The 16,409-nt window shown below is 39.8% G+C and overlaps 1 protein-coding gene across 1 annotated transcript; it reads right to left on the reverse strand.

Annotated features, from left to right (window-relative positions):
* Positions 1-12,033: 12,033 nt before the first annotated feature.
* On the reverse strand, positions 12,034-14,685 carry si:cabz01093077.1 (C-C chemokine receptor type 2). The gene is made up of 4 exons (XM_046045525.1): positions 14,586-14,685; positions 13,764-13,915; positions 13,495-13,667; positions 12,034-12,950 (listed from the first exon to the last, which is right to left on the reverse strand). The coding sequence occupies exons 2-4, from the start codon at positions 13,909-13,911 to the stop codon at positions 12,240-12,242; spliced, it is 1,032 nt and encodes a 343-aa protein (XP_045901481.1). The 5' UTR covers positions 13,912-13,915; positions 14,586-14,685; the 3' UTR covers positions 12,034-12,239.
* Positions 14,686-16,409: the final 1,724 nt, after the last annotated feature.

Genomic DNA, 16,409 nt, shown 5'->3' on the forward strand with positions numbered 1-16,409 from the left:
TATGTTAGTAGATACAAACACACACATACTATCATACATTAATTTTGTTAGGCAAGGGTAATAAGGGTAATAGACAAATAAGATTGTAATTACAAGGAGGAATGTGTTTTTGAAGGAAGGAAGAAAATTATCAACTGAAGACAGAATGACAGTACACCGCCTGACATAAAGTTAACGACAGTCAGGCAGGTGAAGTTGAAGAACAAATCAACCAGAAGTACAGCTAAGGATTTTGACGTAAGCCGCTGAAATCTCTTTTGGCCTCATCTATGTGGAGCCATTTTCATGCAGTATTCGAAGGAAAATGTGGTTTAAGTGTGCAAAGTGAAGAAGCCCAAAGTCCAGCCCAAAGGGAGTTCCCATCTCCCACAGAAAGCTCTGCTCTGAACTGCTTGAAAACAGCTCGTTTGTAGTCCAGCCGTTTCCCTTCCTTCCCTGTGACGTCACAAGGAAAACGCGTCATAAAGCTTGCCAAGCGGATAGCGGGGGTCAGGCACACCCTCAAACCAAGCTAGTCTGAGCGGAGGCCCTTTGATTTTAGTTAAGCCCCTTTTCCACTGCACATTACCAGCTCGACTTGGCTCGACTCGCCTTTGTTTGGTTTTGTTTGGCTGAGGGATACTAAAATGTAATGTGAAAACATGGCAGACTGCTGATTGGTCAGAGAGAATATTCACTATTCACTGCATTTTCAGAGTTGAGGAGCTCCGCAAGTGGCTGCGGGGGATGCCTGTGCCAACCGCCTGCTCACAGAGCCCTCTGCTCCCGCCGTCACACAGACCGCTGCAGCAACAACGGCAGAAGAAAACACAGCTGGAAGGTTTTCATACCGCTTATCTGTCTTTACATTCTGAGTAATGTTGAAACGTTTTACCTTAAAAAAGAGAAAGCTGTGTGTTAAGAGCTGGTGTGTGTGTCGCATTGAACATTAAGTCGTGGCAGTTGTGTGTGGCCTCACTATGACGACAAGCTACGTACTAGGCTTTATTGTTGATTGATTTTACTTTTAGTTCTGGTTACAATTTGAAATTGAAATCAATATTCACAATTAAGTGTTCTAACTGATTGATAATCCAGTGTGACAACTTACCTGCCGATGGGGCAAATTGTGCACACTCTCTATTCAACAGTCTACAGCTCCATAATGAGATAAGATATGAATATGTAATGAATACAAAACTTCTGCCCAAGACTTCATTCTTTCATTTGGTATGGCATTTGTACCATTGTGATGTACGGTGCTCAGTAAATATTAGATGGTGTGAAAAGTGTGACAACAAACCTAGTTCTGACTTTTTAAACGTTTGTGATGTTACAAAAACAGGAATTGAGTAGCTAGACTGGTTCTTTTCAGTTTCTTTTTCTCAAAGTGAGATGTTATTTTCTTTGTTTCAATGTATTTCCTAAAGAATTTACAACATTTATTTCATGTCTAATGATTTCATGTTTAAAAGATCAACCTACTCAGTTGCTGAAAGACAACAAACATTCACATATTACACAGGCTCAAAGATGGCAATCATGTAACATCTGTTATTATGGCAGTACCAAGGGGGGACCTCCTGGTATCAAACTTCAAGCCAATAAGTGTCTTAAACCTGCATTCTTTCTGATGGCCAGAAAGGGATGACGCCACTGGTTGCAAAAAGAAGTCCAATTGTTTTGGAGTCAATGACAAAATAACCTACTTCTTACTCGATTTATTACCTCAGTAAATGCTTTCCTAAAGAGTTTATGCTGTCAATAGCTAGTTTCAAGTCTTCTTCAGAACAACATGATGCTTATTTTAAAATAATGGTCCTATTTAGAGATAAAGCAGGGTATGCTTTAGGGCGTGGCTACCTTGTGACTGACAAGTCGTTACCACAGCGACCTTTCATTCAGAATCATTTTGAGACAGGATGTTCCTGAGTTTTGCAATATTACGTAGGTGAAAAAGGCGGTACTTGAAGTTTAAAAAAAAAATGTTTGTGACAGTCACTAGCTCCTCCAAAAGCCATGGTATTGTTTACAGACTGTGCTGAATGATTCATTTATTAAGTGATTTTGCTGACTGAATTATGGTAGCTCAACAATTACAATTAATGAATTGGCTATCAATGTTCCCTTTTTGTGAACACTGATTTCTTCTTATAGCCAGAAGTGAGTGTAAATCTGTTCCCTCCTCTTACTAAGGATCATTGGCTATAACCATTTTAATTACCTCTAAGCATTACATTGCTTCATCTCTCTGTGCATGTTTGTGCTTTCATGCTTGGAGGAAGTGACTGCCACTGCCACCAGTGCTGCCAAGACTCACAGTGGTTTCAAAGCAGCACAGTGTAAAGGAAGCAAATTACTTTCTCTGTGTAGGGAAAAGTTCTGACTAATATCTAAGGCTCAAATTGAGACGTGACTATTGCATTTCACAGACCTTTACGTTTTTATGCATCATTTTGATTCAGTCAGTAGCTGAATTGTAGGTGTGGATGACCAAACACTGGCTCATTAGTCAAGTAGGTTGTTGTTATATGACATGGGGATTCTGCTCTGCGAACTTCTTGTCAAATAATTATAAGCTGCCAAGAATGGCTGCCTGAAATGGTTTCATTACCTCCATCTCATGCATGGGGATTCAGTAGGTTTGTGACATTTAACACACAACACGCATAAACGGCAGATCAATAGTTAAAATTCGGTTTAAAGGTGTAAACATTTTTTCATTTATTATAAAAAGAGGAAGGAAAGAGCAAACAAGTTTTATTTTCTTTATTTTACAAAAAAAAAAACATATAGTTACATATAAACACATTGAATAAATGCTTAATAAAATCTTTACATTTTCAAAATAAAGCATTCCCTAACATTTTACAGCACTTAGAAGCACCAACCACATGTGCAACACCACACACACCACACACATTGACACCTTTGTATTAAAAAAGCATCACTACGTCACACACAAGTCCTCCAACCCAAACAACAACATAGGTCGTTTTAACCAACCTCCAAATAAAACTCATATGAGCGTATCCTACAATTGCCCCCCAAAAGTGGCGTTTGTCCATGCCTCCCAAACGGCAATTTCAAATTCCGTTTCCTGACCTGACATACGTTTTGGAAATTTCCTGACCTACGCCATATGACATGACGTGGAGACAGCAGCGATATAAAGAAGCTGAACCCCAGCTGCCAGCAGATCGCCGATGAGGCTGAGCTGTTGGGTTCACCGGTCAACATGCATACAACCACTGACTTAGTTTTAGGCACACACCCTTGTGAAGGTTATGGTACGGGGCTACGGGGGTGCTGTCAACGCCTTTCAAACTAACATAGTCATTTAGCTAGCTAACGCTATGAAGCTAGCATAGCTAACGCTACTTAACTTTATTAAAAAAAATCAATCTTGTTTCTCACCGGAACCAAATGCCGGCATCCTGGGTGAAAAGCAGCTAACTTACTATCCTCCCACCCAACTTACTATCCTTTCTCCCAACCCACCACCACCAGAGTAAAACTTTATGGCTATTCATAATACGTAACTGTCTTTCTCATGTGTCTGGAGGACAGGCTCATCACACATGCGCCGCTCACTACCAGAGAAGCAAGGTGTGTTTGTCATTTTTAATAATCTGATCATACAGGTGAGTTGGAAGTTGGAAAAATTCTGCTGTTCTGGAGTCAGCACATTGCATAGATGACAGGATTTACACAGCAGTGAGACAGTGCAATGATCTCAGCAGAGCCCATGGCAGAACTGATGGTTGCTGAAGCTTCACAGGTGTCCAGGAATCCAAACAGCTGCAGGGTCTGGAGGAAAACGATGACATTGTAGGGGACCCAGCACACCACAAACACACACACTATGGTGAATATCAGCTTTACAGCTCTGTCCTTCTTGGAGTTCCTGGACTTGGACAGCACAACAAGGATTTTCACATAGCAGAAATCATGATTGGGAGGCACACAAAAAGGCCCACTGTGTTCTCACTGAAGTTTCGCAGCATCTTCCAAAACTGTTGCCTTTCCTCTGGGTACAGTGGCTGGCACTGGTATCTGTTGTCATCTGCATTTATCTCCAAGGAGGCAAATATCACCTGAGGGATTACCATGATGCCAGATGCAAGTGATGCTGGCTGTGATTCCATAGCGAAATGTCCACGCTTGCATGGCTGCAACAGCGTGAACGTTTGCCAGGTAGCGGTCCACACTCATTAGGGTCACAAACAAAGTCCCGCTATAGAAACCCAGCTGTTCAGAGGAGCAGATGGGGAAGCAAAGTCAGAACAGGATGTGAAATTAGGTGACATTTGTCAGGCTTTACAGGCCTCAGTGAGGTTCTTCACACAGCCGACATTACACAGCAGCAGTTTCACACATCACCTGAGAACAGCAGACCTTGGTTATTGGCAGAATATCAACCCCATTATAAAAAACTACACATTACTTGTGTTTACAGTGGAGCATAGAAATAGGTGCAACATAGTTGCATTGTATTTACAGTAACATTTATTTAATTTTGCACTTTGCAAGGTAAACAGACTGCTTAAAAAAGAGAGATATACTTACACATTTGACATTTCAGATGCAGTGTTTTGTTAGGGTGTAAATGCACAAGCCTAATCATGACTTAACAGAAATACCACAGAAAAAAGGTTATTGTGTGATGTAGTGTCTTTCCCTAGCTAATTAGTTATCTGCACCTCTCTGCTTTCTAAATAATATGCCCTTGAAAGGCAGTAGGCCAACCTGTCACGTAGATCCTCTGAAGAATGACGAGAGGAAGCTAGCCAAGCGTTGAGTTTTACCGTGTTACCACAGTGTGCAAGAGAAAATCATTAGTTGCACATTTATGAGAAATGTTAGTAGTGGTGCTTATTCATTCAGCAGCGGTGATGCACCGAATATAGAGGAATGTGTTTGTTATGTGCATGCAATAGCCTGTCCGGCACTGCACTTCCAAGTTCTGCTTCTTACTTTCTGTCAACATTATGTTATTAATCAACATTTAGATTATCAATGTTTGACGTCTGGTATTCGAAAAAAATACCCACCTTTAATAGTTGAGCATATTTACAGTACAAACCTTGTCAGTGAAGAGGGCAAAAAAACTAACAAAAAAGAACCAAAATACAAAAATAATCGTCAATAATAATCGTCATTAATTGTAATCGAGGTGAAATGTTGAATTAATTGTGACAGCTTTAATTAACAGCCCTAGAGTGTGCAGGGCACCGGACCTTTTGTTGTTTAAGTCAGCTGTTAGCTGAAAAGCTAAAGAAAGAATGGAGAACGAGGGAGATAGGCGTTTCAACAGCTGTAAGTATCACCGTCATTGTGTCACAGTCTAAGATTCAGAAATGACCAGCAACAAGCTACATCTAATTTACTGAAGCATCTGCTAAAGAAGTGTGATACTTATCGAAAGAAACTCCACTACTGCCAGTGATGCATCAGCTTGTCGGGAAAGCATCGTTATGTTTTGTAAAAGCACTGAATACTGCTATAATAAATGCATGTGCAGAAAAACAGTAGTTCAAAAGTTGGGATTTTCTTGCTTTACTTTTTTTTTTTATCTCAGCCAGTGGCATTAAAAAACATTATATCTTTTGTAAAACTATACTCTTTGCTGCTGTTGAATATGATCGGCTATTAGTTAAAGTCAGGAAAGACTGCTTTGTTTGGGTGGTGGTGAAAGTAATATAGTAACGAGTAATGTAACAATTTACTTTTATCACCCGGTAATAAGTAAAGTAATTATATTACTAGCAACATAATACAATTTCTGAGTAACTTGCCCAACACTGTGTATGAGTGTCCATAGACCGCCACTAGGGTGAATGAGCCACAGATTTGGGGTTCATCCGCCAGGTGCTCCTTAGGCAACGGCAGACAAAGGAGGGGGAAGAGGAACGGGAAGGAGAGCAAGGACCATAGACGAGTGAGACACCAGAGAGACAGAGGAGCACCTGCAGATGGCAACAGGCCTGAGAGCTGGAGAAAAGGCAGGAGTAGGACGTCGGCGTGGATCACTGGCCACGCTACTGTTAAAGCCTCTATAGTTTACTTGGCTATGTATTTGCTTGTCCTGTGTGACTTTGATTTTCTTTTATTTTTGCATGCTTAGTTTATCATTTTTGTAGTTCACTGTTATCGTCTAGTCTGAGCCTCGCATGTTGTTTTGGTGCAGCCTGTTCCCCGGCAGAATCCTTTACCTTAGTTTTAACAACAAGACACCCTGCATGCAGCCAGCGTGACTTTAACTATAACTATATAAGTAAAGAAGATGATTCTGGATAAAGGGCTCTCTGACAGCTATGGAAATGTATGATATAGAATAGAGTAATCCCAGGGCTTTAAGTGCTTTTTAATATTTTCTTTTTGCTTTAGTCTACAACTTCATGATACTATTGTTGTTTCTGCACAATTTCAAGTATTCAAAAATAGGGCAATTTGATTTTTGTGAATGAGCTATTTTGTGTGAATAAGATAGATGGTTGACGGACCCAATGCAAGACAAGCATAAGATGGCCCAATTATTGTGTTCCTTTAAAAAGCCAGCATCAATGTAGTCCTTGCTGTGTCTTTAAAAGTTATCAGCAGGATAAATTGTATAGCACTTCTTATAGATGATACCTCAAGACCACAACTGAATCTCTTGTAATAATGACCTATTCTCTAGACTGACTCAGTTATGATAAGAGTTAATCTATGCATTTTAAAACCTGTTGATTCTTCAGTAACTATTTATTCAAACAGTTGTACACCTAATCAGGGTGACTATACTGTGTATCTGTATGCATTAAGCTTTTGTTAATTTTGACTTTGATAAAGATACAGCAGTATAACAATGTTAGTGTGTTTGCATTACATCCTGATGATTAATCAGAAATAGACCTATTGGAAAAACTTTACCTGCCAGTGCTGTTATCAAGATATCTGACAGTGGTGTTCAATCTGGATCATGAGATGCAGAGGTGGAAGATTAAATCAAATGATTAGGCACTGCAGACGAGAAATATGTTTACACATCAGGAAAGACAAGCTGTGAGTGTGAGAAGTGTGCTTCCCTGACCAAACTTAGTTGGGCTTGTGGGTTTGCATATGAGACCTGTATGACGTGTTGCTTTCTGAAAATGCTTTGGAAACGTTCATGTTAGCTCACAGTGTCACGGTGCGGATACACAGAACCACAAGTCCACATATGCAAGCTTAAAAAGATGCATGGTGTCTCTGACCAGACCAGCAAGCCACACACAGCTAGAGGTTTGCAGAGCTCTATGTGCTTTTGTGCTTGGAGGAAATAATACCACTGACCTGTGTTGCGCTGTAACAAAGTACAATACTTGTTACTGTATGTAAGTACAATTTTCACCTATCTGTACTTCATTATTCATGAGTTGGCAAGTGCCCTTAATGATATCAACTCTGATTTTGAAATTCGGGGGAAGATTGTTCAAACAACAACAGACAATGACTCTAACTTCATAAAAGTTTTTGGTGAAGATGGAAACACACAATGCAGTCAGAAGTGATGGTGAGTATGGCAATGTATGTCAACCAGAAAAGGAAGAAGAAAATCAAGAAGAGGAAGAAGAAGTGGTGTGTTGATGTGTCAGCACTTCTGGGTGAAGATGATGGTTTAGAGTTCCAGCTCCCAAAGCACCAATGCTGTGCTTTTCACCTACTCAACCTAGTAGCTATGGCTGATTCCATGAAAGCAACATCTAATGCGACAAGAACTGGTCAACATAGCGGTGACCCCGAATAGTCGAAGATTTGATGCCTCAATAGATGGAGCCTTATTCGACTACCAGTCTCATTTTTGTCTAATTTTTCGCAGAGGCATTCTGACACAAGCATCATGCCTTTTTTGCTGCATGGGGGTGCTCAATATCAGACTTTACATAGAACTACCGGTTTTCTCCCTACTTTGATATTAAAATAGACATATCATGCTGTGACAAAAATGTGAAAAGAAAGAAGCTTTTAATAAATTATTTTAAAGTGCGTGGACAAATCCAAAATTGTAACCCTAACCCTTAAGGATGGTGGGTCAGCGTGTATGTGTGGGCTTAGCATGAACAAAAAGCCTCTCTTTAGCTGTAAATGCACAGTGTAAGTTGCAGTGACCTATGAACAGGTACTGCAGCTCTGCAGCTTCTCAAGATTAAAGCCAGCTGCTGCGCCCAAATGCTACCAGGTGGAACTCCCTGTTCCTGGCAGTGGAAACAGTGTGGAGAATAATTAAAGAAAAGAGAGAAGGGGGCATCAGAGTCATCTGCACTGACTTAAAGCTTCCAATGTATGTTTTATTTTATCATAATGAATATGATGTCTTGAATGTCTCTGAACTGTCTTTCTTTATCCCATTCTTTCTTGGACATTGTATCCGTATTTCCACTTATAATTGGTCCTTTTTACTTAATTACTCATCAAACAGTTCTTTTGTTGAAACCAGTGAAATGGTTATAGTGTTATTAAAACAATGGTGTTGTGTTTTTTTACATATAACAGCGGTACCCCAACTTTTTAGGCAATGCACCCCCTTCTACATTTTGATCGGATTGCACCCCCAAACCCTCTTTCTCTAGGTTTGGTATATATGTATATTATTTTTATATATATATATATATATATATATATATATATATATATATATATATATATTTTTTTTTTTTTATATATATGTAAGTTATTTATTTATTTACTCATTTATTTGCTCAATGTCCCGCGCACAGCACAATCTGATTGGTTACACGTCACAACGTTACAACACGTTACACAGTTAGAGCGAGTCCTATACTGCGCTGTGATTGGCCAGCTGCGTATTCGGGGCGTGGCTTAGAGAAGGGTCAATTACTATATCCCACAATCATTTCTTTCATTAATGTTTGTTGAGCAGTGGCTACCTTTCAGAATTCATACACAAAAGATTTCCACATACCACATCAAATTAAAAAAACATGAAGTTCTTAATAATTATCAAATATCTAAGTTCAACATTAGCAATACCAAATAACACTAACGTCCCGCAACCAACATGTGGCCCCTGGTGATCCCCAGCCCCACAAGAATGTAGTCCAATTTCACATACCAAAAATGGATTTAGTCTGCATTTCCTGCAATGTTGTCATGGTCATCAGGCAAAGGGTAATTTAGTTGTTAATGTAAGCACATTGACAATCCTTTGGTCAGGTACTTTAAGAGCGAGCAGACATCTTCACAGCGAACCCCAGTAAGGACCTCTGGATTGCATTGAAGGCAAAGAAAAAACCCTCATCTTAACCCTGAAGTCACTGAAGTTGTTTTTGTGGTGCCAGGTGAACAGCCAGAGCCAATGAACATTGTGCTGTACAGGACTACTGCTGTTGAGTTTAATAAGAGAGAGTCTATGAGAATCCATGAGCTCCATCCTATGTATGCCCCAGCTGTCTATCCCTTGATCTTGCCACATGTGGATGCTGCGGCATTGACAATCCCATCATAAAGGTTTATGGAAACCAAGCCAGTAACTCCTGTAAACACTCTACTGAAGGCAGGGAGACTTACTAGCGAGTTCTTCTGTGATCAGTACAGGATAATAGAAGCAGCAAGAATGAGGTACTACAAGAGTAAAGAACTGCAAAACAAATACAGTATATCAGTATTCAGGTCTGGCTGCTTTGCAAAGCCAGCTTGGAGAGACTGAGGAGAGCAGGATTGGTCAACAGATCATTCTTCCAGCTTTGCATACTGGCAGTCCCAGAAACCTCTATAAGCACTATCCACATGCCTTTGCATTAGGAACCAGATACGGGAAGTTTGATCTCTTCATCACTGTAACTGCAAAACCAAAGAGTGAGGGTGTGCTACAGAAACTATTCCCAGGACAGCAGCCCAGTGAAAGGCCAGACATTGTCAATAAAGTCTTCAAAAGTAGTCTGCATGACCTCCTCAATGACATAAAGCAAGGTGTCTTTGGGAAGATGAAGGCTAGAGTATGCACTAGTGTGAGACAGATGACAGGATTGAGGCATGCCCTAATCCTGCTGCTCCTGTATGAGACTTTTACTGATGATGACATTGATCGAATTATTAATTAGGGCAGACATACCTGACCCAGCGAAGGAAGTGAAGCTGTATAAACTGGTCTCCATGTTCATTCTGCACAGACCTTGTGGGACAGCCAACCCAGACTGTCCCTGTATGGTCAATGGCATCTGTTCCAAGAACTTCCCTAAAACCTTCTGTCAGGAGACTCACCTGCTTTACAATGGCTACCCTGATTACAGAAGGTCAAACAGTGGTCACACCATTAAGAAGAACAGCTTTGTGTTTGACAGTAAGGGGGTCATGTTTTCATGTTTTTTATTCCTCAAGTACAGAACCAACATAAATGTTGTTGGCTCCTTCCATACCATCAAGTACCTCTACAAATATGTCCACAAGGGAGTTGAAGTCAGCACTGTTACCATTGAAAACAGGGATTAGATATCCAGGTTCATCAATGTCAGGATGATTGATGCCCATGATGCTCAATGGAGAACAATGGAATACTAGGTCCAGCCCTCAGAACCCAAGGATCTGATTGAACCTGATGAATTCAGAGCACCCATGGGGCGGCAAAACTCTCCTGCTTGGTGGAGTCCATAGGCAGACACTCCCAGTTGTCAAAAGAGCAGACAGGACTCACATAGTAAAAACTTGCATCCAAATGTCACCCTTCCATCCTCTCTTGCACAAACATAAGCTGACAGTGAACATGACTATTGACAAGACTGAAAAGGAGTTCTTCAACTTTCTCCTTAATATGGGTCCAGGGTACTCGGTGAACTATCTTGATGAGACCTTCCCTGACCAGAATGAATGTGGTGACAAAAACAACCTTCTCAAAGGCACTGTGTACACTCCTCTAAACAAGTATATCAGAGCCATCAATGACATGTGTTTGTCTATGTTCCCTGGAGAAGAGAAAGTAAACCTTTTAGCAGACTCTGTTCTGGAGAACAATCACAAGGATACACTGCCTGTCAAGCTCCAATCATGCTGCTTAGGAACCTGCAAGCAGGTCCTGACTGGAATCACAAAAATGGCACCAGGATGGTGGTGATGATGGACATTGTGGTGGAGTACAAGATTTCTGTAGGGACATACATAAAAAAAACTTCCTACCAAGGATTCCTCACCATGACTGAAATGTTGAGCTTGCCTTCACTTTTGTCAGGTGAAAATTCCTTGTGTCCTGGTGTTCTCAGTTACAATAAACAAAGGTCAGGGATAAGAAAATGGCTGAGTTGGCATATACCTTCCTCAGCCTGTACTTGTTCACAGCTAGCAGTACACAGACTTCTCCAGGGGAAAGAGAGCCTCCAATGTCTTTAGTTTTGTCTAAATGTGTAAATGAGGAAGTTAAATTATGTTATTTAACACGATTAAATACTGATACTGAATACACTGATTTCTTCTGATAGCCAGAAGTGAGTGTAAATCTGCTTCCTCCTCTTACCAATGTCATTAAAATTTGGGAGGAAGTGACTGACGCAGCCACCAGTGCATCCGAGACTCACAGTGGTTTCAAAGCAGCACAGTGTAAAGGAAGCAAATTACTTTCTCTGTGTAGGGAAAAGTTCTGACTAATATCATGGGCCCAAACTGAGATGTTACTATTGGACTTATATATACATTACATGTCATAATATTTTAATGCATCATATAAATTCGGTCAGTAGCTGAATTGTGGCTGACCAAACACTGGCTTGTTTGTCAAGTAGGTTGTTGTTATATGACATGGGGATTCTGCTCTGCGCACTTCTTGTTAAATAATTATAAGCTGCCAAGAATGGCTGCCTGAAATGGTTTCATTACCTCCAGTGCATGCATGGTGATGCACTACTGTAGGCTTGTAACATTTCACACACATAACACATACAGGCCAGACCAATGGTTTAAAATTCACAGTTCAAAGATTTAAAAAAAAAAAACAATTTCAATTATAAAAAGAAGGAAGAATGAACAATCAAGTTTTATTTTCTTTATTTTCCTTTAAAACAATATAGTTACTAATATACTTTTTACATGTTTTGAATAAATGCTTAATAAAATTCTATACATTTTTAAAATAAAGCATTGCCTTACATTTTACAGATCTTAGAAGCACCAACCACACACACAACACCACACACACCACACACTTTGACAGTCTCTGAATAAAAAAAAGCATCATTGCGTCACACATGCGCCCAACTACTACCAGAGAAGCCATGTGTGTTTGTCATTTTTTAATAATCTGATCGTACAGGAGTGTTGGAAGTCTCTTTATCTATGGTGAGGCTGAATGACGTCCGACTGTTCTGGGGACACCAGCAGAAATATCTAGTCAGCAAATTGCCCAGTGACTTCCTAAACTTCTCCCCTATAAATGCATAAATGACAGGATTTACACAGCAGTGAGACAGTGCGATGATCTCAGCAAAGTCCATGGCAGAACTGATGGTTGCTGAAGCTTCACAGGTGTCCAGGAATCCAAACAGCTGCAGGGTCTGGAGGAAAACGATGACATTGTAGGGGACCCAGCACACCACAAACACACACACTATGGTGAATATCAGCTTTACAGCTCTGTCCTTCTTGGAGTTCCTGGACTTGGACAGCACAACAAGGATTTTCACATAGCAGAAAAACATGATTGGGAGGCACACAAAAAGGCCCACTGTGTTCTCACTGAAGTTTCGCAGCATCTTCCAAAACTGTTGCCTTTCCTCTGGGTACAGTGGCTGGCACTGGTATCTGTTGTCATCTGCATTTATCTCCAAGGAGGCAAATATCACCTGAGGGATTGCCATGATGACAGATGCAACCCAGGTAGTGATGCCGGCTGTGATTCCATAGCGAAGTGTCCGCGCTCTCATGGCTGCAACAGCGTGAACGATGGCCAGGTAGCGGTCCACACTCATTAGGGTCACAAACAAAGTCCCGCTGTAGAAACCTAGCTGTTCAGAGGAGCAGATAGGGAAGCAAAGTCAGAACAGGATGTGACATTAGGTGACGTTTGTCAGGCTTTACAGGCCTCAGTGAGGTTCTTCACACAGCCGACATTACACAGCAGCAGTTTCACACATCAGCTGACAGCACCAGATCTCACCTTTGTTACTGGCAGAATATCTTCCCCCTTATGAAAAAAAACTACACAGAACTTGTATTTAAATAGAGAACTATGTGAATATGTGATTTTGCACTTTGCAAGAAATACATACTGCTAAAGAAAAGAAAGAGAACTACTCATACATTTGACATTTTTAGAAGCATTGTATTTTTAGGGTGTGAATGCAGTAGCCCAATCATGGCTTTTCACACCTTAAAGTAAAAGTAATCGTGTAAATGGTGGAGGACGTCTCTTTTAATAGCTTATTAGTAATTTGCAACAATTAATTCTGCTTTCTAAATAATACTTATGTATGAGTTTTAAATATGAAATAATGAGTTATTTGTCATTGTTTTGTGTTCTAAATAATAAAAATAAAAATAAAGACCCACCTGATAGACTCCTGTAATAAGCTTGCATGATGCAAAGTTCTGGGAATTGTAGGCCCAGAGGGGCAGGGACACAGCCAGTATGAGGTCAGACACAGCCAGGTTGAGGAGGCATATGTCTGTCATAGTCTTCAGCTTTATGTACCGGAGGAGAACCCAGAGAACTGTGGTGTTGCCTATGAAATCAATTCCAATTATTAGTCATTTCACTCTTTGTGAAGAGTGATACATATTTCTTTTTCTCTTTAAGATGTGGGCCTTTTTTAACATACCTAGCAGACCTAGACAAGACAGCACGTAGTATATAACCGGCAGGACCATGGCTCCATCGGACAAATCTGGACCGGGTTCCTGAATGCAGCTGTTATAATATTCATCGTCATAACCCCCGTAGTATGAGTAGGCTTCTGACGTATTCATCCTGCTGCGAGAGAAAGAACAGAACACGGAGGGATTACATTTGGTTGATATTAGAAGATGAGAGACATTAAATCAGACATTGTACAAAACCACAAAAAGTACAAAATATCTAGACTGACACAATAAAGTCAAAAACCATTGTTGTCCATGTGGGGCATGAGTTCCACTAACCTAACAAAAATGAAAACAAAAATTACATTTGAGGCACACGTAAACTTCATGTAAGGCGATAAGCAGTGGTTGTACGGCTCTGTACTAAAATAATCACCCAATCCCTTAGACTTGCTGCAACATTCTCTCCAGTTTTAACCTACCACAACTCTGAGCTGTTCAGGGAGAGCTGTGATTTATCTTAAAGTGTTCTTCCCTCACCTTCAATCCATCAACAAATGACATAGTGAAAACAACACAAAACAATAGAATCATCAAGCAGTCTTAAACTCCATTTACCATAATACCATGTTATACTCGCTGGAAAGTTAATTTTGTTATTTACATCCTTTAGGGCCTTGTATACCATGTTTGGCAGAATAATATGAATGTCTGACAATCCCAGGTGTGAGTCAATTCTTGATCTTTATACATTTTTCACATAAGATTGACTTTAATGGCTTTAATGTGAAGCCAGATTGGCTGAATTATTCAAATAAGAAAATGAATGTTCTGCTACTTACCTTTTCAACGATGAGATGTTCTAACTCCTGATTCTATTTTCTTCTAAAATCTCTTCCCTTCATTTGCTCTGAAGTGTAAAAACTTGCCTCGAGTCACACCTTCAAGAAACAGAGCAAGAAGATTAAGTTTTTCACCTTATTATTATAGGCACAATGTTCCACACCATCATGATGTGTGAACTCTGTGTTCCACAATTGACATTTTGTTGAGAGAAAAAGCACTAATATGATCAACATTCACATGTAGATGTGAGGAAATCCAGAGATAGTACTGGACTTTCCCACCCTTTAAGCTGAACCTTTCAAATATAATCATCATTTAGTGAGTCACGTCTGAAAGCCTTCTGAATAAAATCCTTTGAGTCCAACAGATGCCATTTCAGACCTAAAAGCAGTTCTCCAAATCTGAATGAAATCCACAGCAATTATTAAAAAATTTCTCCATTTGAATATACTGTAATGTCAGAGGTACAAGCATAATTTTCAACAACCATCACCAGTTTAGATATATCATGAGTCTATGAATATTGCCAACTTCCTGCTATTCTGACCATAATCAAATTTATGTCATCTCTTTTAAACCACATCTCAAACCTTTTTTTTCTCACTATCAAGATATATAGAACCACCTCTTTGACACCCATGCAGACCCTTACTTCCTGTGGCTGACATAGTTTACACACACACACACGTGCGCACCTATTCCTCAGCTACCCACTGTGTTTATAGGTGTAGGAGGTGAGAGAGATGAGGTATGTCTAGTAAATAGCAGCTAAAAATTAAAAGTTTGAAATAATAATAATGCGCTTACCACATTGCCTGGCAAAATCACTGCTCCTGAATTCGAATGTTCTCGTGCTGCGCATCGAGCTTACATGTCATCCTGTCTTGCATTGCTCGCTTTTTGTGTCAAATCCTGCTGCAGCGCTCATTTCTGGTAAGGTGAACTCTGGGTTTTGTTGTTTCCTCCGCATTGTGTTAAATGGAGGTGTGAGTGTGGTTTTCTGAGAAATGTCCCTTTAGGTGTTAACATGTGGCAAGAAAGGAGCTGTGGGGAAAATGTATTCTAATGAGGAGCGTTTTTCTTTTTTGTCTTCATGTCACCAAAGTACACTACTTTGGTGACATGAACTTCTGAAAGTAGCATTCAGCTCATCCGGAATCACAGAGGTTTTTATTTTACATTTTTGTTAAAACTTTTGAATATTTGTGCATACTTTTAATTCAAAATAAAAATGTAATCTTTAAATGTAATATTATTTATGATCTGTACATAAAAAACTGTACTATATACTTTAAATTTATACTGTAGTTTCTCCTAATAATAGAACTAGCTGCCTTTTTCATTGTGCTAATGCAGCGCTAATAAATAATTGCCTACCTAATTATGTGATTAGTGATACTCTTAGACGTATATCAGTATAAATGAGCACAAGGTGTGTTGTGCGGTGGATTTGGCATCCTAAGAAAAGTACGATATAACCATTATCATCAAGGGCGTTTGAGAGGGTAGAGCGGTCATCCACTTATCAGAAGGTCAGTGGTTCAATCCCCGGCTCTTCAAGTCTGCATGTTGAAGTATCCTTGGGCAGACCATTTACCATTGTTTGGTACTCTGTGACACTTTAATAATCTCAAACAACAAATCATTACATGTTACAAAAAAGCAGCAATAGAGTGTTAAGCATTAAGCTGAAATATGTTAATACAATAATAATATATATAAATATATATATATATTTCAAATAACATCTGAGAAAAAACAATGTTCTCACTATGAAATGCAATATACTGAACATATATGATGGTGGTAACAGAATTGTG

This window comes from Micropterus dolomieu, linkage group LG03 (genome assembly GCF_021292245.1).
Source record: "Micropterus dolomieu isolate WLL.071019.BEF.003 ecotype Adirondacks linkage group LG03, ASM2129224v1, whole genome shotgun sequence".
Lineage (NCBI taxonomy): Eukaryota > Metazoa > Chordata > Actinopteri > Centrarchiformes > Centrarchidae > Micropterus > Micropterus dolomieu.

Coding starts and splice junctions, on each gene's coding strand:
- si:cabz01093077.1 (XM_046045525.1), bottom strand. CDS start 13,911: ATGAATACGTCAGAAGCCTACTCATACTACGGGGGTTATGACGATGAA. Junction 13,668..13,763: donor GTCTTGTCTAGGTCTGCTAG/GTATGTTAAAAA, acceptor TTGATTTCATAG/GCAACACCACAGTTCTCTGG. Junction 12,951..13,494: donor TTATTACAGGAGTCTATCAG/GTGGGTCTTTAT, acceptor TCCTCTGAACAG/CTAGGTTTCTACAGCGGGAC.